Source organism: Heloderma suspectum, chromosome 5 (assembly GCF_057233095.1).
Source record: "Heloderma suspectum isolate Gila_16-S chromosome 5, 16-S_ref, whole genome shotgun sequence".
Classification (NCBI taxonomy): Eukaryota; Metazoa; Chordata; class Lepidosauria; order Squamata; family Helodermatidae; genus Heloderma; species Heloderma suspectum.
The window spans coordinates 63,452,753-63,474,087 of NC_139462.1; the positions used below are offsets into that span (position 1 = coordinate 63,452,753).

The 21,335-nt window shown below is 41.0% G+C and overlaps 1 protein-coding gene across 1 annotated transcript in view; it reads left to right on the forward strand.

Annotated features, from left to right (window-relative positions):
• ARHGAP10 (Rho GTPase activating protein 10) overlaps nucleotides 1-21,335 on the forward strand; it is a 164,500-nt gene that overhangs the window by 135,824 nt on the left and 7,341 nt on the right. The window contains exons 20-22 of the mRNA XM_084856240.1: nucleotides 2,494-2,653; nucleotides 7,809-7,940; nucleotides 9,211-9,302. Of these exons, the coding sequence (XP_084712366.1) occupies nucleotides 2,494-2,653; nucleotides 7,809-7,940; nucleotides 9,211-9,302 (384 nt within the window). The remainder of the gene's footprint in view (nucleotides 1-2,493; nucleotides 2,654-7,808; nucleotides 7,941-9,210; nucleotides 9,303-21,335) is intronic.

A 21,335-nucleotide genomic window follows, 5' to 3' on the forward strand; every position in this document is an offset into this window, starting at 1 on the left:
GACTTAATAAAGGGACCCAAATCTCATATCCTGTGACTTTTTAAAATCAGGTCCAAAAATCTCTGTGCAACTAATTCTACAATTTCTCCCCTCTTCTAATATAATATTATAAATGTGCACACTCCACATTTACATCTTTTTCTACTGGAATGAAAAATGTTTGTTGAATTTTACATTTAAACTTTTAAAAAGAACCTTTCACAAATTAATATTGTTGTAACTACATTCCGTTTCCTTATCTTTAATGAAAATTAGGGGATTTTCAAGTAGATGTTTCTTCTTTGCCCATTCAAAGCCAACACCATGGCCCTAACTTTATTCATGTCCATTAGAGCACAAACTCAGAGTTCTATTAAGTTCAGTAATAGGCTTATTCCCAAGTACAAGATTGCAGTCATAGTCATGTACAATAGTGAGTGGCCTCAGATAAGAATGAGCATCCCCATCTAAGTATCCAGTCAGTTCAACAGGACTAGATGACCACTGTAATAAGGATGTAGATGTGCAACTGGAAGAGCACTGGCAGTGTGTGTGAAAGCCTGCTTCTTTGTGTGGCTCTCCCTTCCTAGAGTGAGGTTTTGTTCGTTAGTTTAATTAGCTTGGGTCCTAACTATTGCAAGCAGAAAGAAGCCAATTTGCACCAGGGGACTTTTTCATCACCTTTCTCCTCCCCAGTGCCCTGCACCTCCCAAAAGGCCCCTCTGGAGGGTCAAGGGACCTCCCTGAACGTTGTGGTATGGGCACAGAGGCTGGTGAGTGAGGGGAGAACAGCCCACAATCTTACAGAGGCACTTTGCATGAGCTTCGCTCCACTCATAAAAGGTGGCTCCACCTGGTTCTGGGCAATGTCCTCTTCCTCAGCAGCCCCCTGTCCCCATCCCACTCTGTTCAGGAGGGTTCCACAACTCTCCAGAGGCTTTGGGGGCAGAGGGAATGGAGAGGCTGCAGGGGCTGGGGTGGAGAGGGAAGGAGGAGACATCCCCTTGCAAAAACTTCCTTGCAGTAGTTAAGATTTATGCCTTTGTTTTTGGCAAGTGTTCTCCAGAGCAAAAAAATAAACTTATGCTGCCAGTTGCACATTAGCATGATTTTCAGCTATGAATATTAATTTCAGTGCTGGAAAAATTAAGATGTGAAGTGGCTCTCAAAAATTAGTGTATTGCTGTTTAATCTCCTAGGATATGTTTCTCATTGTGACATGTGTGCCTGCAAATTAGATGTAGGAATATCACACAATCTAATTTACTACAAGAGCTCTTGTCATGTCATGTAAATGTGAACTACAGGCAGCTTCTAAACATCATCAATTCAATGCATCAGATGCACAGAAACAAAGTAATAGGTGTTCCAGAAAGCAGTTAGGCTGGAATTGGTATGATTCAGTTCAGAAAGGGCGCAGTCCTGTCGGGCTAGGCAGCCACCTCTGAACTCGGAGGCAACCACCTATCCTATGCAAGGCAGGAGCAGCGCGGAGGGGATCGTCCCCTCCACGCTTCAGCCGCCTTGCATTCGCAGCTAGACAGCCGGTTTTGGCTTTCTAGCCATGGGAGCGGACAACTCATAAGAAGCGTCGGAAAGGCACTTCCGCCTGCCCCAGGAACGCCCCGTTTTCGCTGCTCTGTGCTGCTCTTATGAGCGCAGAGCCGATCCGCGCTGCCTACGAGGCAGCGTGTGGGGGGTAGAGATCAGTTCTCAGGGAACTGACCTATCCTATAGCTGTCTAGCCGCTGATTAGCGGCCGTAGGATTGCACCCTAATACTCTCTTCCTAAGTTTTGCACACCTTGCTACTACAAGCTGACTTAGATTCTAGGGAGATATTTTCAGATCAGATTTTTCACCAGTGTTTAAGCAATAACAGAATTATTGTGTTCCTTGGAAATTACCAAGAAGGGTGGTGCAAGGGCTACATCTGGAAAAGAAGTTGCTGAACAAACTTACGATCCCCTTGGATATAATTAAGTATTTCCAAGCTTAACTTCACTATGAATTAATTCAGTGTAGTCAGTTCACTCATGCTGCTGATAGTCATTGAGTGCAGCATAATCAAGCAAGGTACAGGCGTGTGTGGTAGCCCTCGGCTCTAATCCAATGTTGCACATCTGACATTTACATGATGATTTGGATATTAAATATGCATCTGAGAAGTTGGGTGAAAGCTATGAATATTCTCCGTATTTATCCAGAAAATGTATCCATATGTCAGAATTACATCAGTGCACTGATTTATGGGTAAAAAGCTGACACATATTCTCTTCCAGTTCCAACGAACGGCAGTTTTGTGGATAGTTACACTTACTGTAAGCCTGAAGCCACTTGCAAGTTAGGGTAGTGCAGATGAGTGAACTCATCAGCAATGTAATCCATTTCAAAAAGAAAGTCATAGGTTTCAGTGCAAAAATTCTGTTCAGTATGTTTCACATACTAAGTATTGTGCTATACTTTAGTAGACTTTTTGTCATAAAACAATCTCTGTTTCTTACTCGTTCTTCAGGTGACAGTCTTAGCCCTCCCAAAGAATGTACACCCACTGGTAGCATGGATTCCCTATCTTCTCAGTCTCCTACAACTGCTGGCCCCAGCAGCCCTCCAGACACACAGAAAAATCATCTTATAACTGACAGTGGAGACACGGTATACTCAGCAGCCAACCTGTAAGTAACACCATTTCTGTTTGAAGGCAGTCTGCTATATAAAGATCTCCTAAGTTACAGATTTCTTGTTGTCATAGATAAAGAATTCACAAGTACCAAACGAAGAGGAAATTTTTTAAAACTCAGGGTTTTTTGAAGCAGATTTTCTGTTTCTAATGAAAATCTCTAAACTAAAAGAAACATGACAAGTGCAGCTTGATTATATTAGGTTTGATTATTGAACTTGACATTACAAAACGAGCACAAATAAAACTGTGTTGCTTAGTGTCTCTTTAAGGTGTATTTTAAAATACTAAAACCTTAATTCAGTGGAACTGATCATTGTAAATTTAGATTCTTGTAAATCTGAAAATTAGGCAGCCAACAGCATCTGTAATGATATTGAACCATTTGAGTGGACAATATTCATCATGGGTGCATCTTTCCATGCGTAGAGGGGATCCCCAGCGTTCCCTTTATTTTCTCCGTAGTCTATGTAAATGTTGACGTAGACTAGACGTGCCAAAATAAGGAACGCAAATGGTGGCGCCCATGGGTGCCGCCATTTGCGTACGTGCTTTTTTGTTTTGTTTTTTTAAAGTCAGCCGTTATAGGCTACGTAAACATTTACGTAGCCTATCACGGCTGACTGCAGGGACGCAAACGGCGGCGGCTACGGCCACCGCCATTTGCGTCCCGGCAGGAGACGAGGTTTCGCGGCCGGAGGGACGGGGCGCCTACCCCCCGGCCAGAATTTCGGGGGGGAGGGACGGGGCGACTCCCCCCCGGCCAGAATTTCGGGGGGAGGGACGGAGCGCCTCCCCCCCACCGCGAAGCAAGCTTCAGGATCAGGTAAGGGACTTTCGTCCATCCCTAATCCCCACAGAGATCAAGAGACCCCTGTTACACACACACACGCACACACACACGCACAGGTGGTTTGTGCATTTCCCATTCAGCTATATGCACACATGTACACACACCCCACAGGTTTCTAGAGTGTTTGATTTCTGCTCAATCCACAGGCTTTGGTTGGAATTCTTGTCTGCTATCCTTTTTAGTCCTTTCTGCCCATAAAATGGGGGGAGGGGCGTAGAATTTTGCCTTAGGTTTGTTTGCGTTTGGAAAAGTGAGTCCAGCTCTTAGTATTTAGAATGTGAAAGTAAGTGCAAAGATTTTTATAATTACCCTAGAGCTTTTATGAAGGAAAGCAGTGCATGCAGTGCAATGTCCGTGCTCCCCTCAGTAATATTAAATGTAAAAGTTCAGCCCTCTGTGCAATCATTCGGAAAAGAGAAATGTGGAATCACAGTGGCAGTCACAGTGGAAGATTGAAGACTGGTACAGTTGCAGTAGTGTTTCTGTGCTCTGTAGCCCAGGGAAACATTCTATTCTGGGTTAAACCTTTTGTAGAAAGTGAATCATACTAAGCCTTTTTTAAAGGAGTGAATCTTTTGCTGCCATTCAAAGCACCCAGAAGGAAGTCTGTATAGCTGATTGCTTTTTAAAATGTTACTATTATGGCTTTTGCTCCATCTTGTATTACAATAAGGGCTATACCTGATCAGAATCAGATTTGTCTATTTTTAATGCTTCTAAAGCTGTTGTACCCATTCTGAAGAGCCTATTTCCTACATGGCTTTCTCTCCTATGTAGGAAGTGTTATATACCCTAAGAGCGCATCCATGTTTGAAGTTTCAGTTGTGGTAAGTTCTTCAGACTAAACAAGGCAAAATGGATGTGTGGTTGACATTCATGACAGTGTGCATGGGGAAAATATGGAATTTCCTACGTAGAAGTGATATCCATGTAGTAAAAATCTCATGATGTGACCTTAAAACAAAGCATGCAAAAGTTTTGAAATATTCAGTCGTTTGAACGGACATGCATTGTTCCTCACTGAACGTTCAATATCATAGAAGCTGTGAAGATGCTGCACTATCCAGATCCAGAGCTGTTAAAAAACTGAGCAACACAAATAGTTAGAAGGAAAGCAACCAGAAGGAAGAGGGCTATGATCTCTCAAACTGCCCATCCAAACTGCCCATGTAAGATGGAAAAAGGAACTGCACTACAAAGTGGGGTTATGCAGAAATGAGTAGGCAGGCTCTTTAACCTGTGTGGGACTCAGTGATTTCAGGGATTGGGGCTTTCCTTGGTTTCCTGATGGCTAGACCCAACACATAGTAGTCCTCTTATGGGGCTTGGTTGTCAGCAGGGTGGCAGACCTATTACAGTTCCATCTTGATGGAATTAGGGGGATGCTTACGGGATTGAACCTGTATCGAAACATACTTGAATGTTTCAGGGGAGGAAGGAAGAGTAGCAGAGGGATTAGGCAGTACTTTGGACACTGATAGGTCTGAGTTACTGGTTAATATTTCTGTTTATCTTATAAGCTACCCTATATATTTTGCAGCCATGTTGTTTTTGCACACTTTCCTTAATGTGGTCTATTGTGCAGTTACTGAAACTAACATTTAATTCAGATGACAGTTTGAAAAGTTTGATAAACTGTATGTTATTACAGTATATATGCCCTTTTTATGGAGGCAGGTGACTTAAAGAAACTAATTCTGTTCTTTTCACGTATGCCAAAAGTGTTATCTTTTCATATGGGAATCTTTAGGAATTGGACATCTATCTCTTGATTGTCAAAACAAAGCAACCCCTTAAAATCGGTAGTCCGCCGAAATAAATAACTTCTACATTATTTTCTTACAGTGAAATTACAATTTTAGCCTGGACAGCTATACTAGAGTTGTATCATCAGATTGGCATGAAATATCATTGTGCTAATCTGTTAGTTTATTCCTGGAGAGGTTTGCAGTCTACAGTTAGAGTAACTGCTCTTGCAATGTAGGCTAATCTTGCCTTTTGTCAAATGCAGCATTTTTGTGCATGTCTGTCGTATCCTACTCCCAAGGAGGATTTCTTCCTTTCATAAGAGTAAAGAACCTTAAAACATTGTCATCCTGCTGTGGCTGTATCTGCTACAGGTACAGAATCCTAGCAAGATATTCAGAGATGCAGTATCTTCCTGTGCATATTCCCATCCAACATATAGTCACATGCTTCATAGAACACTGAATATGCAAAGAGCATCTCTCTCCTGGTATTGTATGGTAGTGAATCGGATATTGAATCTATAGTCCATATTGAATCTTTTGTAGTAATAGCATTTTAAAATCACAAGGAATTCTGTGGCTGTTGCATGCTTACGTTTTGATGATTGTGAGACAAGACTTATTTTTCTGAAGAGTTGGTGTAGGTTCTTTCTGTGGCCTCCCCTGTTGCTTTTTTTGCTCACTGATTCTTGAGATAAGATGATTCTGTTCAGCAGAGTTACCTTAGGAACCAGTCAGATAAATATCCAATAAAATCTTTTTTTCAGGAGTTGGTTCCTGAATATCAGTAAAGATCTCTAGCTTATTTTCTGTCAGGTTTCTAACCTCCCCCCCCCCCCAATTGAATTATACCAGACAATAACTGTTCTTGTCAAGAAGAGATGATTGATAGGTTATTTTTCTCCCCTTTTGCAGACAATATTATTGCCTCTGTTTCAGCTGCCTTCCACATTCATCCATGATTGTCAAAATTTTCGTAAAAGCTACCACATTTCTATTTCAGTACTTTTAGATATTCTTTACTTACTGTAATATTGGTAATCAAAGGGGTTTATCTTTTTCAGAAATCCATTTTACCATCACACAAGCCAAATGTATACACAGCAAGGTTTTCCTTAAAACTCAGTATTCATTTTTTTTAATTGCTGGCCCTCATTCTTTTGTTTTAAAATGGAAATATGAAGTAGATTTCAAGTCAGTCAATGAATTACAAAGAGCCCATGTGGATAGTTGACAGGTAGAGTCCTTTTTAGTTGTATCCACAAGGATTTCACAATATTTCTTTCAGAAATAGGGATTTTCTTTGCTGCATTGTAGGCCATAAACTCTTTATATATACTCACAAACTGTATCAGCAGGAGTACTGCAGTGATTTTTCTATAGCAGGACTAAATTTCTCATAAAGCAAAGGAGGAAACGGCATGGCACTCAAAGGTTTCTGTCCTCAGGTTTTATTTTGCCTTTCGGAAAATAGCTGTTCCTAGATAGTATTCCATTTGTACCATACCCATTAGATAACAATTGACATACTGAATGTCTGTGACATTGCATGACATGTGAATATTGGGTGACATATTGTCACAGCATGTGACATATTGGGCTACAGTAATTCATGTAGCCCAATATGTAGGGTCTTATATAGTGCAGACTGAAACTGTCATGGCTCCTTCTCCCTTTTGGGATCCAGGACATGGCAGCTTAGGGTAGAAAAGAATGAGTTAAACTTTACAAAGATTAAATTTTCTTCTACTTTATCGAAACGGGTGAAGGAGACTGCTTTTTTGTTTTGTACCCAGCCTTCAGGATGAAGTGGATTCGAAATCTCTTTAAATAAATGCACCTGGTAAAACCAATCCAAGATAAGGACCTCCTTTCATCCTTTTATTTCAGGCCAGAAACTACAGACTAGAACTTAGATGGCATCCCATCACTCTAATCTCTCATGCTTACATTCTCTTCTCTTTCCCCCACCATGGAACTGTGTTGCAGTTTTTCAGAGAGAGAAGGGAATCTCTCTTTCTTTTTCAAAGTCAAAATATCATGATGGACTATTAATCCATATCTCTCAGGGGAAATATTAACTGGTGTGCATGGCAATATAACAGTCTGGAAGTCCTTGTTAGCCAAGCTGTTAGCAATTGTTTGATGTTCTCAGGTTATCATTAGAACACACTGTCTGCCAGCTAACCCTGTTCTGTATAAACGTCAGCATTCAACTCAGACTCTTTATTTTGCTCTAAGAGCACAGTATGGTTCATACTCAGCAATAAAGCTAGCTCAGTAAAAAGTAAAATCACATTTGTCTATATGATACAAAGCAGGAGTTTTTCCTTTATTAGGAGAGTTGCTATGATTACAGTCTTTCCATAGAAGGTTGATGGCATATTTTAAAAAGCATATTTTAAGGGCAAAACATGCGTTATCATGGGTTGCAAATAATTTCATTGACTTCATTGACCTCAGAACTTAAACTGACTCACAAGGCCTACATGGAATTGTATGGAGTTGAAGATGCAAATTAATTCTCTCTTGAAAATGTCTTCCTTCAGCTCCGAAGAGATTCACTCATCAATGGTTTCCTGGATGAATTTGCAGTCAAATGCAGCATCTACCACAGTCACATCAACATCATCTTTCCCCTTTCCTTCCCCTGCCAGAGAGACGGAGAGGCCATCTGGAAGGTAGAACTGTGCTATTTAGTTGTTTTCTTTTCATTCCTGTTTCTGTCTCTTGTGCTATAAGAAAAGCAATTATTACTTGTAAAGAGGACTATACAGGCGTTAGGTGGTATGCATATAACCATGTTTCTTTTAATGTAAAGTACAGTAACTTTCAGAGGTAGAACAATTGTTTGATACTCCTGATAAATAGTATGTTTGGGTTAGGGTAGTGGCGGAGAGCAAGCAGGAAAAAACTATAGCGTAGCCCTTGACTGCTCCATTGTGGGTCCTGACTATAGCTGTACCCACAGTAAGTCAGTGCAGATGGAAATGGATGAAGTGGGAGGCAAAGATAGTTTTCACCCACTTTAGTCAGAACCTGTACTGTGTGTGACATAACTGTGTCATGCTGCTGTGGGCAAATCCTAGGTGTGTGGAATGATTTCTTGTTCATCTGTCTCGGTGGAACAACAGCTTTAATGCAGTGGCCAAGGCTATAATTTTGATTGGAACCTTCTTCCCTTCCCTTCCCCCATTGCTTTGGAATACAAAATGGTGAATCTAGTTGTAGTTACATGAGATAATGAATTCATTGTTAAACATTAAATGTAGCTACAGTTAGCATATATGCCTTTAAGAATGGCTGCACTGACCAAAGTGTGTTGAGGTTTTTATGACTTTGAATACATGGGTTTCTGCATATCTTACAGACTTTTCTATCTGAAATGCAAATTATTGTCTTGCATATTCTGTATTTAGACATACATAGAATCATAGAACCATAGGGTTGGAAGGGGCCTACAAGACCATCGAGTCCAACCCCCTGCTCAGTGCAGGAAGCCTGATTCCCAGGCGGTCTGTCAAGCTCTTGCTCAGATAGTGGGGTGATAGATTTCTCCTTCAAAGGAAATTTTGTTCTTTTTGTAGGTGAAAATACTCGAGTACATAAAACTGTTCCCCCACCCCCCACATGGGTTGTGTGAACAATATTGCCCTCCATTTTGGCACAAAATTTAATAACTGCATACTGATTCTGCAGCATTCTGCAAACATGCCCCATCTTTAATGAGCTTCCGCCACGCACTGAAAACTTGGTTATTCAGGCAGGCATTTGGGGTGAGTTAGGGTATTTTTAAATAATGTTTTAATGTATAATTTTGCTGTTTTAAATTGTACCATTGTACATCGCCCAAAGTGGCTGGGTGACCGGCCAGATGGGTGATTAGGAAATTTAATAAATAAATAAGTAAATAATTTTTTAACCACTAATGAAAATATTTGACTTTTTCAGTGTTGTCAGCAGAAAAGCAAGAGCAGTGTATCCATGTGAGGCAGAGCATAGTACTGAATTATCTTTTCAAACTGGGGCAATTTTTGAGGATGGTAAGTACTGTAATTTTTATAAAGTCAAAAATAAAGTACTTTTAAAAGGTGCATGCGTTACTTAAACCTGTGCCTGAAGGGGTGAAAAAAAAGTATCAAATCCAGGACCCCCTGCCCTAACTTGTCTTACTTAATGTGCCTAATGTAGTGTCTGTTAGTTTTTGAATATTTAAAAGAATAACAATGGAGTATGGGGCTTCTGCATGCAATTTAGTTCTGGGTTTGGCCTGGAATGGGGGTCTGGGAGGACAAGTTATGTAGTTCAACTTGAGAGGTATGGGGGATTTTTGACTGGGAATCCAAACCAGCCTCAGCCTCACCTCTCACCTGCTATATTAATAGTGCACTACACTGCAGGGCTGTAGTTCTTGCCTCACCACAGGCCCTCCCAACATACAATATGAGGACATGAACTGCATTGACTTAGTAATTTGCATTAGCAGGGCTATATTTTAGAATGTCCCACACTACATTAGATCCGAATTACAGCAAGAGCTCTTCTTTTTGCTGCTACCTTTTCTGGGTTTGGAGATTCGTAGCCAATCCTGGTTACATTAGAATCTTGGATTTTTCCATTGATTTCTATGGAAAGCTTGTATTTCTATCCCTGGAGAAAATTAAAAATAGGTTCTTGGTGTGAACCATGAAATTACCGATCTAGACGATGAGATGTTTCTTTCTGAGGTTTTTTTTATATCGTTTCTTCCTCCCCTTTTGTTCATTTCTCTTGGAGAAGGAAAGAGGAGAGATGAAGCAAAGGGATAATGGTTCTCTCTGTTGTTTTATATCTGTGATTCTTCCTCCGTCTTCCTTTGCATATTTCTCTCAAAGAAGGAGAGTAATGCAGCAGAGGACAACAGAAGAAAAGACATCATACATTCAAAGAAACCACAATTCATTTGCTTAATGTTGGTTTATTGTCATCACCCCACCGAATCCTTTGTGACTGGCCAGCTATACTGAAGCTCTTTGCAGCACCCAAGGGTGGCAAGGTGTCACCATAGCACCAGTTCTAGCATTGGCTGGCTGCAGAAACAGAGTGGGAAATACAGACTCTCCTTGAACATTTTTGGCTCCTCTTGGCACAACCTGAGCAAAAAAATAATCCTAAATACTCTCTTTGAAGACTTGTTAGCACTCTTTGTTAACCCTTTCCTCCCACCCCTCCCAAACAAAGTCCTTCCCAGTCTGACCACTATTTCAATAAAGACACACTTTTTTCAAGTACTAAAACTTTACTAGTGAGCAAACAGAAGTACAGGTGTTAGCAATAACTAGGGGCCCATAGGATATAAAGGGTGTGGGTGGATTGTTGCAGAAATAGAGTTTAGCAGGAAGTGGTTGTGGGGAAGCTTTTGGATCGTAATATATATCATTAGATGTGGGGAGAAAGTGGTCATGATTGCTTAATATATATAATATCCCAAGCCAAGATGCAGAGGGAGAGCTTGCTAGTGAGCCTGGTCAGTCTGAGACATACAAACAAGCCAGACTTAATCTAAACAAGCATAGCTTCACACTGCATCTGAAGCAGGCCATTGTTGAGGAAGATGTCAAGATGTTATAAAATCAGGGATTTAAAAGACAGTAATGCCCAAGTACACAGAGGAGACAACTGAGCAGGCAGGAGGCTGTGTAGAGGAGATAACAATGGAAGCTGAGCATGGTGTAATAAAGAAGGGCCCAGTTGCTAGAAGGCCAAATCCAGGGCTGAGATAGATTGTGACAAAAACCTGAGGCACTATTCATGGTGGGGAGTGTTAAATTTCTGATCTTATGAAGTTGTTGCTCAATCCTTTGGTGCCAAGCGGTCTTGGCCTCAGGAGTTTGTGAAGGCAGAAGCTGCACACAGGAGGACTTAATCTACAGTAGCCACTTGCAGCTGCTCTCCATTTAATTCTGCCCTTCAGCCACTGTCCGGAGGCTGCCACCTGCAGTGCAGCAGCTTGCTTCACAAGCAGACTCTGCTTTAACAGAGGGCAGAATCCTTACCGATAGGCTATGACGCAGAATGCCTTTGTTCAAAGCCATTGCAAAAATAGCTTGTGCACACTTGCCCTCCGCTAGAAAGAAAGAGTGATTTGCTCCTTATTCATGGCTGGCCTTCAGGCCCTGAGATGTGAGAGAAGGCTAACAATTCCTAGGTTGAAGTTTTATCTTCACCTTTTGCCAATTGTCACCTGGTCAGAAATGGTAATAGACTTGTGAATTAGCCATCACTGAAGTGCATTTCTTGCCCATGCAAGCCAGTATGTAAATTACCTTACCCAGTCTGCAGCTACCCACTAGGGAATTAATAAGGCTTCTGCCAAAAACATCAGCCCTGTGTCTCCTCCTCTTTTCTCCTTTGGTATCTTTTAGTACAGACCGGCCCAACCTGGTGCCCTCCAGATGTTTCAGCTTCCATCAGCCCCGCCAGCATGGCCAATGGTCAGGAATGCTAGGAGTTGGTCCAAAATACCTGGCTGTGGTAGGCTGTCTAATCAGATGGCATCATTGTGCTGCAGATTTTCCCATCCCTGCTCCACTTCATTGGCTGCTGCTTGTGTGGGCAGGAAAGTTCCATGAAGGCATCATGTTCTGCATTTTGTTCGCAACATGTCACCCAGGATGTGGAATGAAGACAATGAGCAGCTATTTTTGGTGGAATACCCATATATTCTATAAGATCTGGTCCTGACCTTGTAGGCAGAATCCCCCAAACTTCCATAAGAAATAGGTTGGTCTAGAAAGATTTCCGGCTGGAATTGGCACTACTTCTACCTGACTCTGATAGCTGAAAATAGGTGGCTTATTTGCTCCACTTTGTTGTCGCCTGGTGGGATGCACTGTGGCAGTTTAGAGCCACATAGTGTAAGGATATTTACTACTGCTGAAGGCAGTCAGCTACCATGCTTATCTTCCAGGAAACGCTTTTGAACCACACTTTCCTCATATCTCCTAGGAATCTCACCTCTGATTGATATTATCCTCAGGGCTGGGGCTAGAATCAGCCAGCATGGAGCCACACTAAGAGGGCAGATAGAAAGGAGGGGTGACCAGATTAAGATTGTAGATCCACATATCCCCATCCTTATTTTGAGAGAGAGCATTGAGCTTTCCACATTTCCATTTTAGATTCATGAGAAACCCAATAAAATTGTGCCTTTGAAAACAGCTTTTCAAAAAACATAAAAAATGAAGTCATCATCTAAATATGGCTCATGTCTCCTATAGTGCTCCCTTCTGCCATTACTTTATTATCCCAAAAATAAAAGTTGGGAAAGTTTGTTATGAACGTAATCTTTTCATCACCCCAAGCCTTGGCAAAACGTTCTTCTCATTTTTTAAACAAGCTGAGGCGGGTAAAGAACCCAGAAAAGAGCTATTTTTCTGCATGAGCAGAGAAAAGGGGGAACAGAGGGAGGGGGGAAGGCATAATTTAAAGCCGAAAAATGCACCAAGCCTGTTTGAATGTGCAGAGACACATTTGGTTGAACAAGACTGCTATGGATCTTATTATTTTTGTTGCAGCAGATGAAAAAAAATTGGGCTTCTCCCCATATCATTTCTCCTCTTGTTCTCTCCTTTCTTTCCATACACCTGGCCTGTACATTCACCATTAAGAAAACATGCCTAGTGTATATGCTTCTTGTCAAAAGCTACCTTACAGGCAGATTGTGTCTGAGTCAAGCGTGATAAAAGAGGAATTAGATAAATGTTTAGTTTCTTCAAAGTAGTCTCTTAAAAGCAAGTTTAATTTAGTATGAAGGTGGGGTTTCTTAGCATGTCTGTGAAGAACCCTTCCAGTCAAATCTATGTAGAAGATGGTCTGAAGCACATGGTTTACAACACAGGAATGTAACAGAACATTTTCAGGCATGTCATGCTTTGTGTCAGTTGCTCAAAAGGAGAAGGGGAGATCAGTAAGCTCCTTCCTCTTAGATTCTATTTAAATGTTACCTTAGCAGAGGGAAAGCCTCTTCTTTTCTTTGTTCCCACATCACTAAAGTCACATGATAAAACCTTCAAACCTATTGATCCCAACCTTTACCTGCAGTGCATCTTGGAACAGATCCGGTACAGAACCAGACAAGCTGCACAAACTATATGTGCAGAGGTTTTTTATGAGCAGCTGGATATCTCCCATTATAAGAGCGATACGCCTGGATGAAAGAGAAGGAGAAGGCAGATAGCTCAACCCTCCTGGATTTCCAAGCCCATTCTTGGAATTACTGGGAAAATGCAGTGACAGGCTAGGATGGACACCAAGCCGCTCTTTTTAATGTCTGAAATGAATTATTCCAGGCTTATTTCTCAGTTTAGTATCTCAAATCAGTGTTCACCCCAATGCCACTAATGAAGTCTCAGGACTTTTTTCCCATTAAAAAATAGAGCTTCATGTTGCCTTTCTGTTCGGTCTGCTGAGGGTGTCAAAAGATTTCCATCCTTGGACCCACTCTGTGGTGAGAACGTAAGAATTGCTTACCTAGATTACAATAACGACTGTTCCAGTTCAGTCCTGGCCAGCTGGAAGCTCTGCTTTATAAAAGGTCCTGCTTCTTGAACATGAAGGTTCCATTTTCCTTGCTGTAGCTTACAACCACCTATTCTCTCTGGATGTTTCTAACCTTTTTTGGAAGCTGTCTGAGCTGGTAACTTTCAGTACATCTTATGGCAAATAATAATTCTGTAACTTTATTATTTACTTACTTACTTATTTATATTTTAAGTACCCAATAACAATAGTTCTTTGGGCAAATTATAAAATAAAGCTAAAATAATAAAATAGAATACAGTGAATAGCTAAAATAATAAAATAGAATATAGTAAACAGAAAACAGCACAGGAAAAATAATGCAAAATATATAAAAACAGCCACAACATCTAAAATGCCTGGGAGAAAAGAAAGGTCTTTGCCTGGCACTGAAAAATTGCAGTGTAGGCACCAAGTAAGGCTCCTTGGGGAGAACATTCCATAAGTGGGGTGCCACAACTGAGAAGGCCCCTGCTCTTGTAGGCACACTCTTAATTTCTTTGTCAGGGGTACCCGGAGGAGGGCCTTCAAAGATGTCGTAAGGGTCTGAGCAGGTACACATGGGAAGAGGTGTTTCTTTAGATCCTCTTCCCGCAAGCCATTTAGGGCTTTAAATGTCCATACCAACACTTTTAATTGGCCCTGGAAATGGACTGGGAGCCAGAGCAGCTGACAAAGCACTGGCATCAAATGAGCATATTGGCCAGTCCCAGTTACTAGCCTAGCAGGTCTGTTCTGAAGTAACTGAAGTAACTTAATTATACATTGTGTGAAATACATCATTTGTACTTCATTGAAGTACTTTAATCCTGAACCTTGCCACTCAGTTTCATTAAATGACCCTGTTCTAGTGTTTTGAGACAAGATATAACCTCTCCCACCTTCTCTCTCAACTTTATCCACATTATGTATATATTTTTTAAACCTCTCCCATACTACTCTCTAGGGTTTTTTCCCCAGCTTAAAATTTATTCAGCTATAAGAAATATGCTCCCCGCCTCAGTAATTTTAGGCCCCCTTTTCACATTTCCTTTGTGTATGTGCTTCTGCAGAGTGATTCCTTTCCACATTATAAAGAGAGATTCAGAAACCCTGACTTGTGTAGAACATGGTGCCTGTAGGCACCAGTGTGCCCCCAGACACCTTTCTTGGTGCCCCCCAAGGTGCCCTACCCTCCCACATGTTATTTATTTTTTAAGAGGATGAACACATTTTCTTACCAGCTGTAGGTTCAAAGGAGTTGTTTATGTGTTGGGGCTCAGACCCCACTTTTTCCTCATATTTAGTGTATTGGGCAGCTTACTTGTCTTCTGTGACTAGCCATGCCTCCCATGGCAACCATTTTGTGATGGAGCCTAGGGCAGTTTCTCAAATTGCTTAATATGCCCATGGGACCAAAAGTGTTGCCTACCCCTGGTGTAGAAATTCATGCTGAAGTTCCTCCCATATGGCTTGGGTCTTCTGATGTTACCTTTACACTGAGGGAAGGAGTCATGTTTGCAGGGTAAGGTGAAAAGGTTTCCTTGGTGCCCTGTTCTGCACTATTTCCAATTCCACAATATCCTTTTTGTTATGTGGAAGACCAGAACATTGTAATCTAAATGTGGCAGCACCAAAGATTTATATAACGGCATTCTAATTCTTGATCATTTCTTTTCAGTCCCTTTCCTAACCATTGTTGACATTGCATTGACCTGTTTCATTACTGCAATATACAGAGCTGTTTTGGGGAGCTTTCCAAGATTTCTTTCCTGGGTAGCACAGTGGAAGAGCACATGCTTCAAATGCAGAAGACCCGAAGTGAACTCCTTTGTATTTCCAGTTGAAAAAGGGTCAGGTAGCAAGTGATGTCAAAGACCTCTGCCAAGTTCCTGGAGAGCCATTGCCATAGTAGACAGTACTCTGGACTACATGGACAAATAGTCTGACCTGTTCTGAGGTAGCTTTCTATGATCCTGCACTTTGAATGGACTTACAGTGAATGTTATCTATTATTCTCTTGGTTAGTTTCTACTCAGCAAAGACTTCTTGGAGCTCTTTTACATTTGAACATTAACAGCTTGAATAATTTGGTGCCATGTGCAAACTTGGCTTCCTTATTATTCTCCCATTACTCCAGTTTGGAATAAGCATCGGTCCAAGTATAGATCCTTTGCTTGTTTCCCTCCATTGTGAAAATCCTTATTTATTCCTACCCTCAGTTTCCTGTGTTCATACCAGCTATAGATCCATAAGAGGACCTGACATCTTATCACATGGCCGCTGTTTCCTTAACTTTTACTTGAAAAGCTTTTTGATAATCAGTTTCCAGGGCTAGCCATGTTAGTCTGTCGCAGTAAAAAAAACACCAGACTCTTCTGGCACCTTAATTCAAGTATCCAGTGACCACTGCCTCACTCCATCTTCCTGCTTGTTGTTTGACCTAAACAGGTAACGAGGCAAGTCCTTCCTTTGCAGAGCCAGTGTTGATTTTTCTTCAGCAAGACTTGTTCTTTATGTTCAGCAATTCCAACCTTAATAATGCCTTCTAGCAGTTTACCTAAGTACAGCTAGTATGTATTTATTCTTTCCCGTATCTTTAGCATTAGAGCAACCTCTCTGCTCTTTCGATACTGGCTGAGGCTGTGGAGTGTCAATGTTGCCGCCTTTCTCAGCCATCTTCTGACAATGAGGAGAAAGGGGTGGAGTCTAAAGTGGTTCCAGCTGTGAATAACATAGTGATCTTGGTAATGGCAAATATATCATAGCAGAAGCTTTCATTGTTAGAGAGACTAAGTAGTCAAGTTCTCATAGTTACTAAATCTATAAAGCAATCTCATTGTTCTCACTTCTCTTTAAACATTCCTCCAAAAAGACACATCACCATACCTTTTTTTTGCTGCCTGCTACCTTATATACTTAGACGGCATTCAGACGCCATGGAATCACTTCATATTCATCACTGAGTTTAAATTCCCATATGCCTTAATATGCCTTTAAATGAAGAATTAAGATAATAATATATCATTTTTGCCGCTCCACCAATAACTTTAACTATCAAAGTGACAGTCCATCAATCAAATTGACATACTGTTAGTATCAACCATTAAAATAACTGTTAAATTAGTGTCTGACATGAGGTGCCACTTCCATTAAGGAGGATTTTCATATCTTTCTCCCACCCCACCCCCATTTTATTTTTCTCTTTGCTTTCCCCCCCTTCCCTGCTGTCGCTCTGCAATCGTTATTCTCCTCCTGTTTCTTTTTCATATTTTAAAGTGGGAAACCTTGATTGTGGGATCAGGATCCTTTCCCCATCCCCATCTGGCTGCTTATGTCTTGTGCAGGAGAGATGTGGGCAGGGCTTGGCTCAAGGAGAAGAAGAGAATGGCTGAGGCTGGTTACAGAAGCAGATCCAGAATCTGCTGATTGGTCCTGAGAGCTGTTGATTCACTCTGCTGCTGCAGAAGGGGAATAGCAGTAGGTCAGGGCATTGAACAGCCTTTCGCTGACTGATTAATGGTTTTCCCAAGCAATTTGTTCCAAGGACAAAACTGCTTACAGTATAGCTTTCAGTACAGTCCAAGGACAAAGCTTACAGTATAGAGATGTGTCTCTCTTGCTTCCCAGCCTGTTCTTGCCAGTGAGGACAAGAGGAACTGTGGCTTCTCTTCTGCTGATTTCTACTACGGCCTTTTAACGAATTGGCTTCCATCTGTGCAGGCTTGTAGAACATGTCATGTTTATATGGCATATGCACTGTGTGTACATGCCTGTGCTAGTCATGGGGGGGTGGTATGTGTATTTGAATCTGCCAAAGTGATATTTATGTATATTTGTGTTAGGGATTTGAAAGCTGCTGAGTGACCAGCAAGAGACCTGAATTATTTAATCCATCTCTCAAGTCCTGGCCCCTTCCAGGGATACCCATATACCATTTTTGCAGTTGCTGTTCATAGTTTAAATACCTTGTGTGTGGATGCACAGTGTTTGAAACCTCACCAGCCACATCATGGTGGTACCAGATATGAACAAGAGCTGCCTGTGGTGGAGGAGGGAGAGCAAGACAGACCTATATTCTTCTCTCTAGTTTTAGACACCTTCGAATCCAGGTCAAGGTATCTTTTCTAAAAGGAACAGCTTCCACTTCCTCTTGTTTATAGATCTGAGAAAAGGAAGGAAGAACTGAGATTTAAACATATGTGCTAACTACCACCATTCTGTGATCCTGGCTGTAGGTCCCTTATGGTGTTTCCCAGTAGACCTTAACTCCTTGGTAATGGAGACTCCTGGAACAGTCTGACACTCACAGGGTGAAAAGCTATTGGAATGCATACACAGACACTAGATCATGAACTATATGGTTAGCTTTATTAGAGTAGAGAGTTGGTGTAATTCGGGGCAGGAAAAATAAAATCCCAAAACATAGTTCACACAAACATGCTCACATTTCTGTGACCAAACTCCCCCATATTATGAGTTCCCACCTGTAGACAGCTTGCTACAGCGAAGACATGGCATATCATATATACTTTAATTATGTCCCAAAATGAATGGTGTGTGCATTCCACTTCTTGCTTTGGGCAAGATGGCTGGACTCTCATCCAAAACAGGTTAGTAGAAAGGGAGGGGAGTTACATCTTTGCTAGATGATCACTTTAAGATAGGTCCAGGGGAATGATAAGTATCCCCTGAGGGGATAAAATAAATCTTTTTCTTAACACCTTCTCCAGGGACTCTTCTAGCCTGACAGTGGAGGAGGAGAAGAAGCCAGCATGACAATGTGGGAACAGAGTACTTATCAGTAGTTTGGGTACCTTAGGCATCAGTGAGCTAAATTATGCACATGCAGTTTTAATCCTGGGTGGTAGAGGCAGAAGACATACCAGGTTCCATATTTTCATCCAATGAGTGTGTTCCTCAGCGTTACTTAATGCAATATTGTCCACAGTGCCAGGGGCAAAGGGTGACATCAAGGTACTTTCCTATTCATGTTTCATTAGATGTACATTGTAATAGGGCTGCTACTACCGCCACAGCTAAAATTTTAACCACCATATATTGTACATGCATATGATATGGAGAGGCTATAGTAGCTTAGTAGTACAGCCCATACTTTGTACAGAAGACGGTCTCAGGTTCAGTCACTGGAACTTCCAGTTAGAACAATCCCAAGCACTTATAAACCTGGGGAAGTTATACCTTGAGGAGCTAGAGGAAGTACATAGATGCCATGCAGTTGCTGAGAGGTTAAGAGAGTGCTAAATATAGGAGGAGCAAATCTAAGAAAAGCCAGAATTGGGTGTGGTTAGGGGCAAGCATGGCAGGGAGCACGAGAGAGGATGTGTTCATGTGTTATGTTTTGTGTGTTTGAATAAAGGTGAATTCGTCTCTGTGCACCACAACTGCTTTCTCTGTGGTAAATGTAGGGTAGATATTTACAGATTTAAAAATAAACTGTTGGGAAGTAGTATAGCTCACTGAAGTGAAAGGACATATTTATCTTACAACAGTAAATCAAAACTACACATGAAGGCTATTAGTATTTGTTTTAAATATGTTAATTTTGAGGAAGAATTTGTTTCTCAGCAAATAGATTTTCTTTATGATGGTTAGTTGAAGAAAGATTGTTAAAGCTTATATAATTATAGCAGCAGAGGAGATAATATGGTTGAAGTCCCCAAACCATGTATTCTAGAGATATCCCACAGATATCAAACAGGATTATTTCCAGCTTGCTTTGAAATTACGTCTGTGCCACCAACTTTAGTGGGACTAAAATAGCGTAAGTGATTAAAATGGAAGCCTAATAGACGTTGCACCATGTAAAGATTACAGTTAATGTGTCAGAAGTGATGCATATATCATGTTACACACAGACGCCATAATCCAGCAGTGTCAGGTATGGTTTAAGTCCATTGATTTCAATGTCTGTGTAGCCACGGTGTCTCATTTTTAGACTATATGTTTTGTGAATAAAGCTATATTTGTAAAACCAGCCAATACGAGACATAGCACAGAAAAATCTCATGTGGTCATGGGGTAAACACAGACTGTGGGGGGGACTCGAATCTGAATCTGCAGTGGTGAGCACCTAAGTAGAATATGCTGTGTGCAGAATTGGCCCTCAACTGAACCAATAGGCAGCCAAGTATTTGACACTAATAAATAGTGGCACATGCATCAAAATGATGATCTAGTGATGGACAATAAGGGTAGTTGCTCCTCAAGATATCTAGATCAACTACCTTCAATCAATAATAATGTTTTCCTTAGTACTCATCCCTTACTGAAGTTCATCCTAAGTGTGTAGAACTGAACTGAATTCATATTCTTCCCTGGCTTTCCCATGCCCCCTCTTTCCTCTCCTCTGTTGCCTCCCCTATTTGAACTTTGGTGTGTTAGCCTTGGGGCAGGGACCTTATTCTTTTACTCTGCAAAATGCCATGCCCAGTGATGGTACTATGTAAATCAATAATGAATGTGATTTATGAATACAAAAAGCATGAAATATAGCCGTCTTGATTTCAGTTTGGTCACATAAACCTACCCAACAAAATCTGTTGAAGATGATGCATGGTGCATCCCATAGGAGAAGTAAAATTGCAGGGTTCAGTAAGTGGCACGTTCAGTAATATTCACCCAATATTTTCCCCCTGAAGTAAGATCAAAGCTAATTCATACAACCATTCTTCTCCAACCATGATAATTTTCCTTGGTGAACCTGAGCACTCCACTATGTGATCAATCCCCAGTTTATCACACCAGAGAAAAGCATTTTCAACAGTGCACTGACCCAAGAGTTGGACCTGTGGCAACTGCTTCACTACCACTTTTAATTTCCAGTCCTAGTAACAATAAAGAAATTATTACAAATGGCGAACAAATGCCTAAATATTTGTTTTCCAAATTGAGAGGGGAATTGAGTAGTAAACACTATGGGTTTATTCATTATTATAAACTTGATACATCAGCCCACCATTGGCAAAACTTCACGGTGCAAATTCAGGGCTTCTTGACATGAATAAAATTGGGCCGACTGTATTTTAATTTTAAAAATAGCAGTTCACAGAAATCGAATAGACAATCTGTTGGTGTGCCAACTAACGTATAGAATGTGTTCACATGTAATGCACGTAATGTCCTGACATTCTTAGCGTGCGTCTGGCAGAGTCACAGCTGCTGCGAAGGGACGTTTTGGAGGCAATTTGTGATGTCAGAACTTCCATTTAAAATGTGCTCATACCCTATAATCATGCAATGAAAATGACAAAAGGATAAATGGCATGCTAATTATTAACACTAGCTTTAATTTTCCATTTGAGAAGGGTATTTTTCTAGATATTCTTTTTGGTAAACTTTAACCGAAACCTTCCATGATGAACTCCATTTCCAGTTTTTGACATCGTTCTGCAGATCAGTGTTGTGATTTTTGAAGCCGTGTGAATTAATGTATGCATCTGTCATCTTGAAATTTTTCTTTTAAACTGTATGTATAACCATTATTCAGTTGTCTGGCACTGGCATTCAAAAGTGCC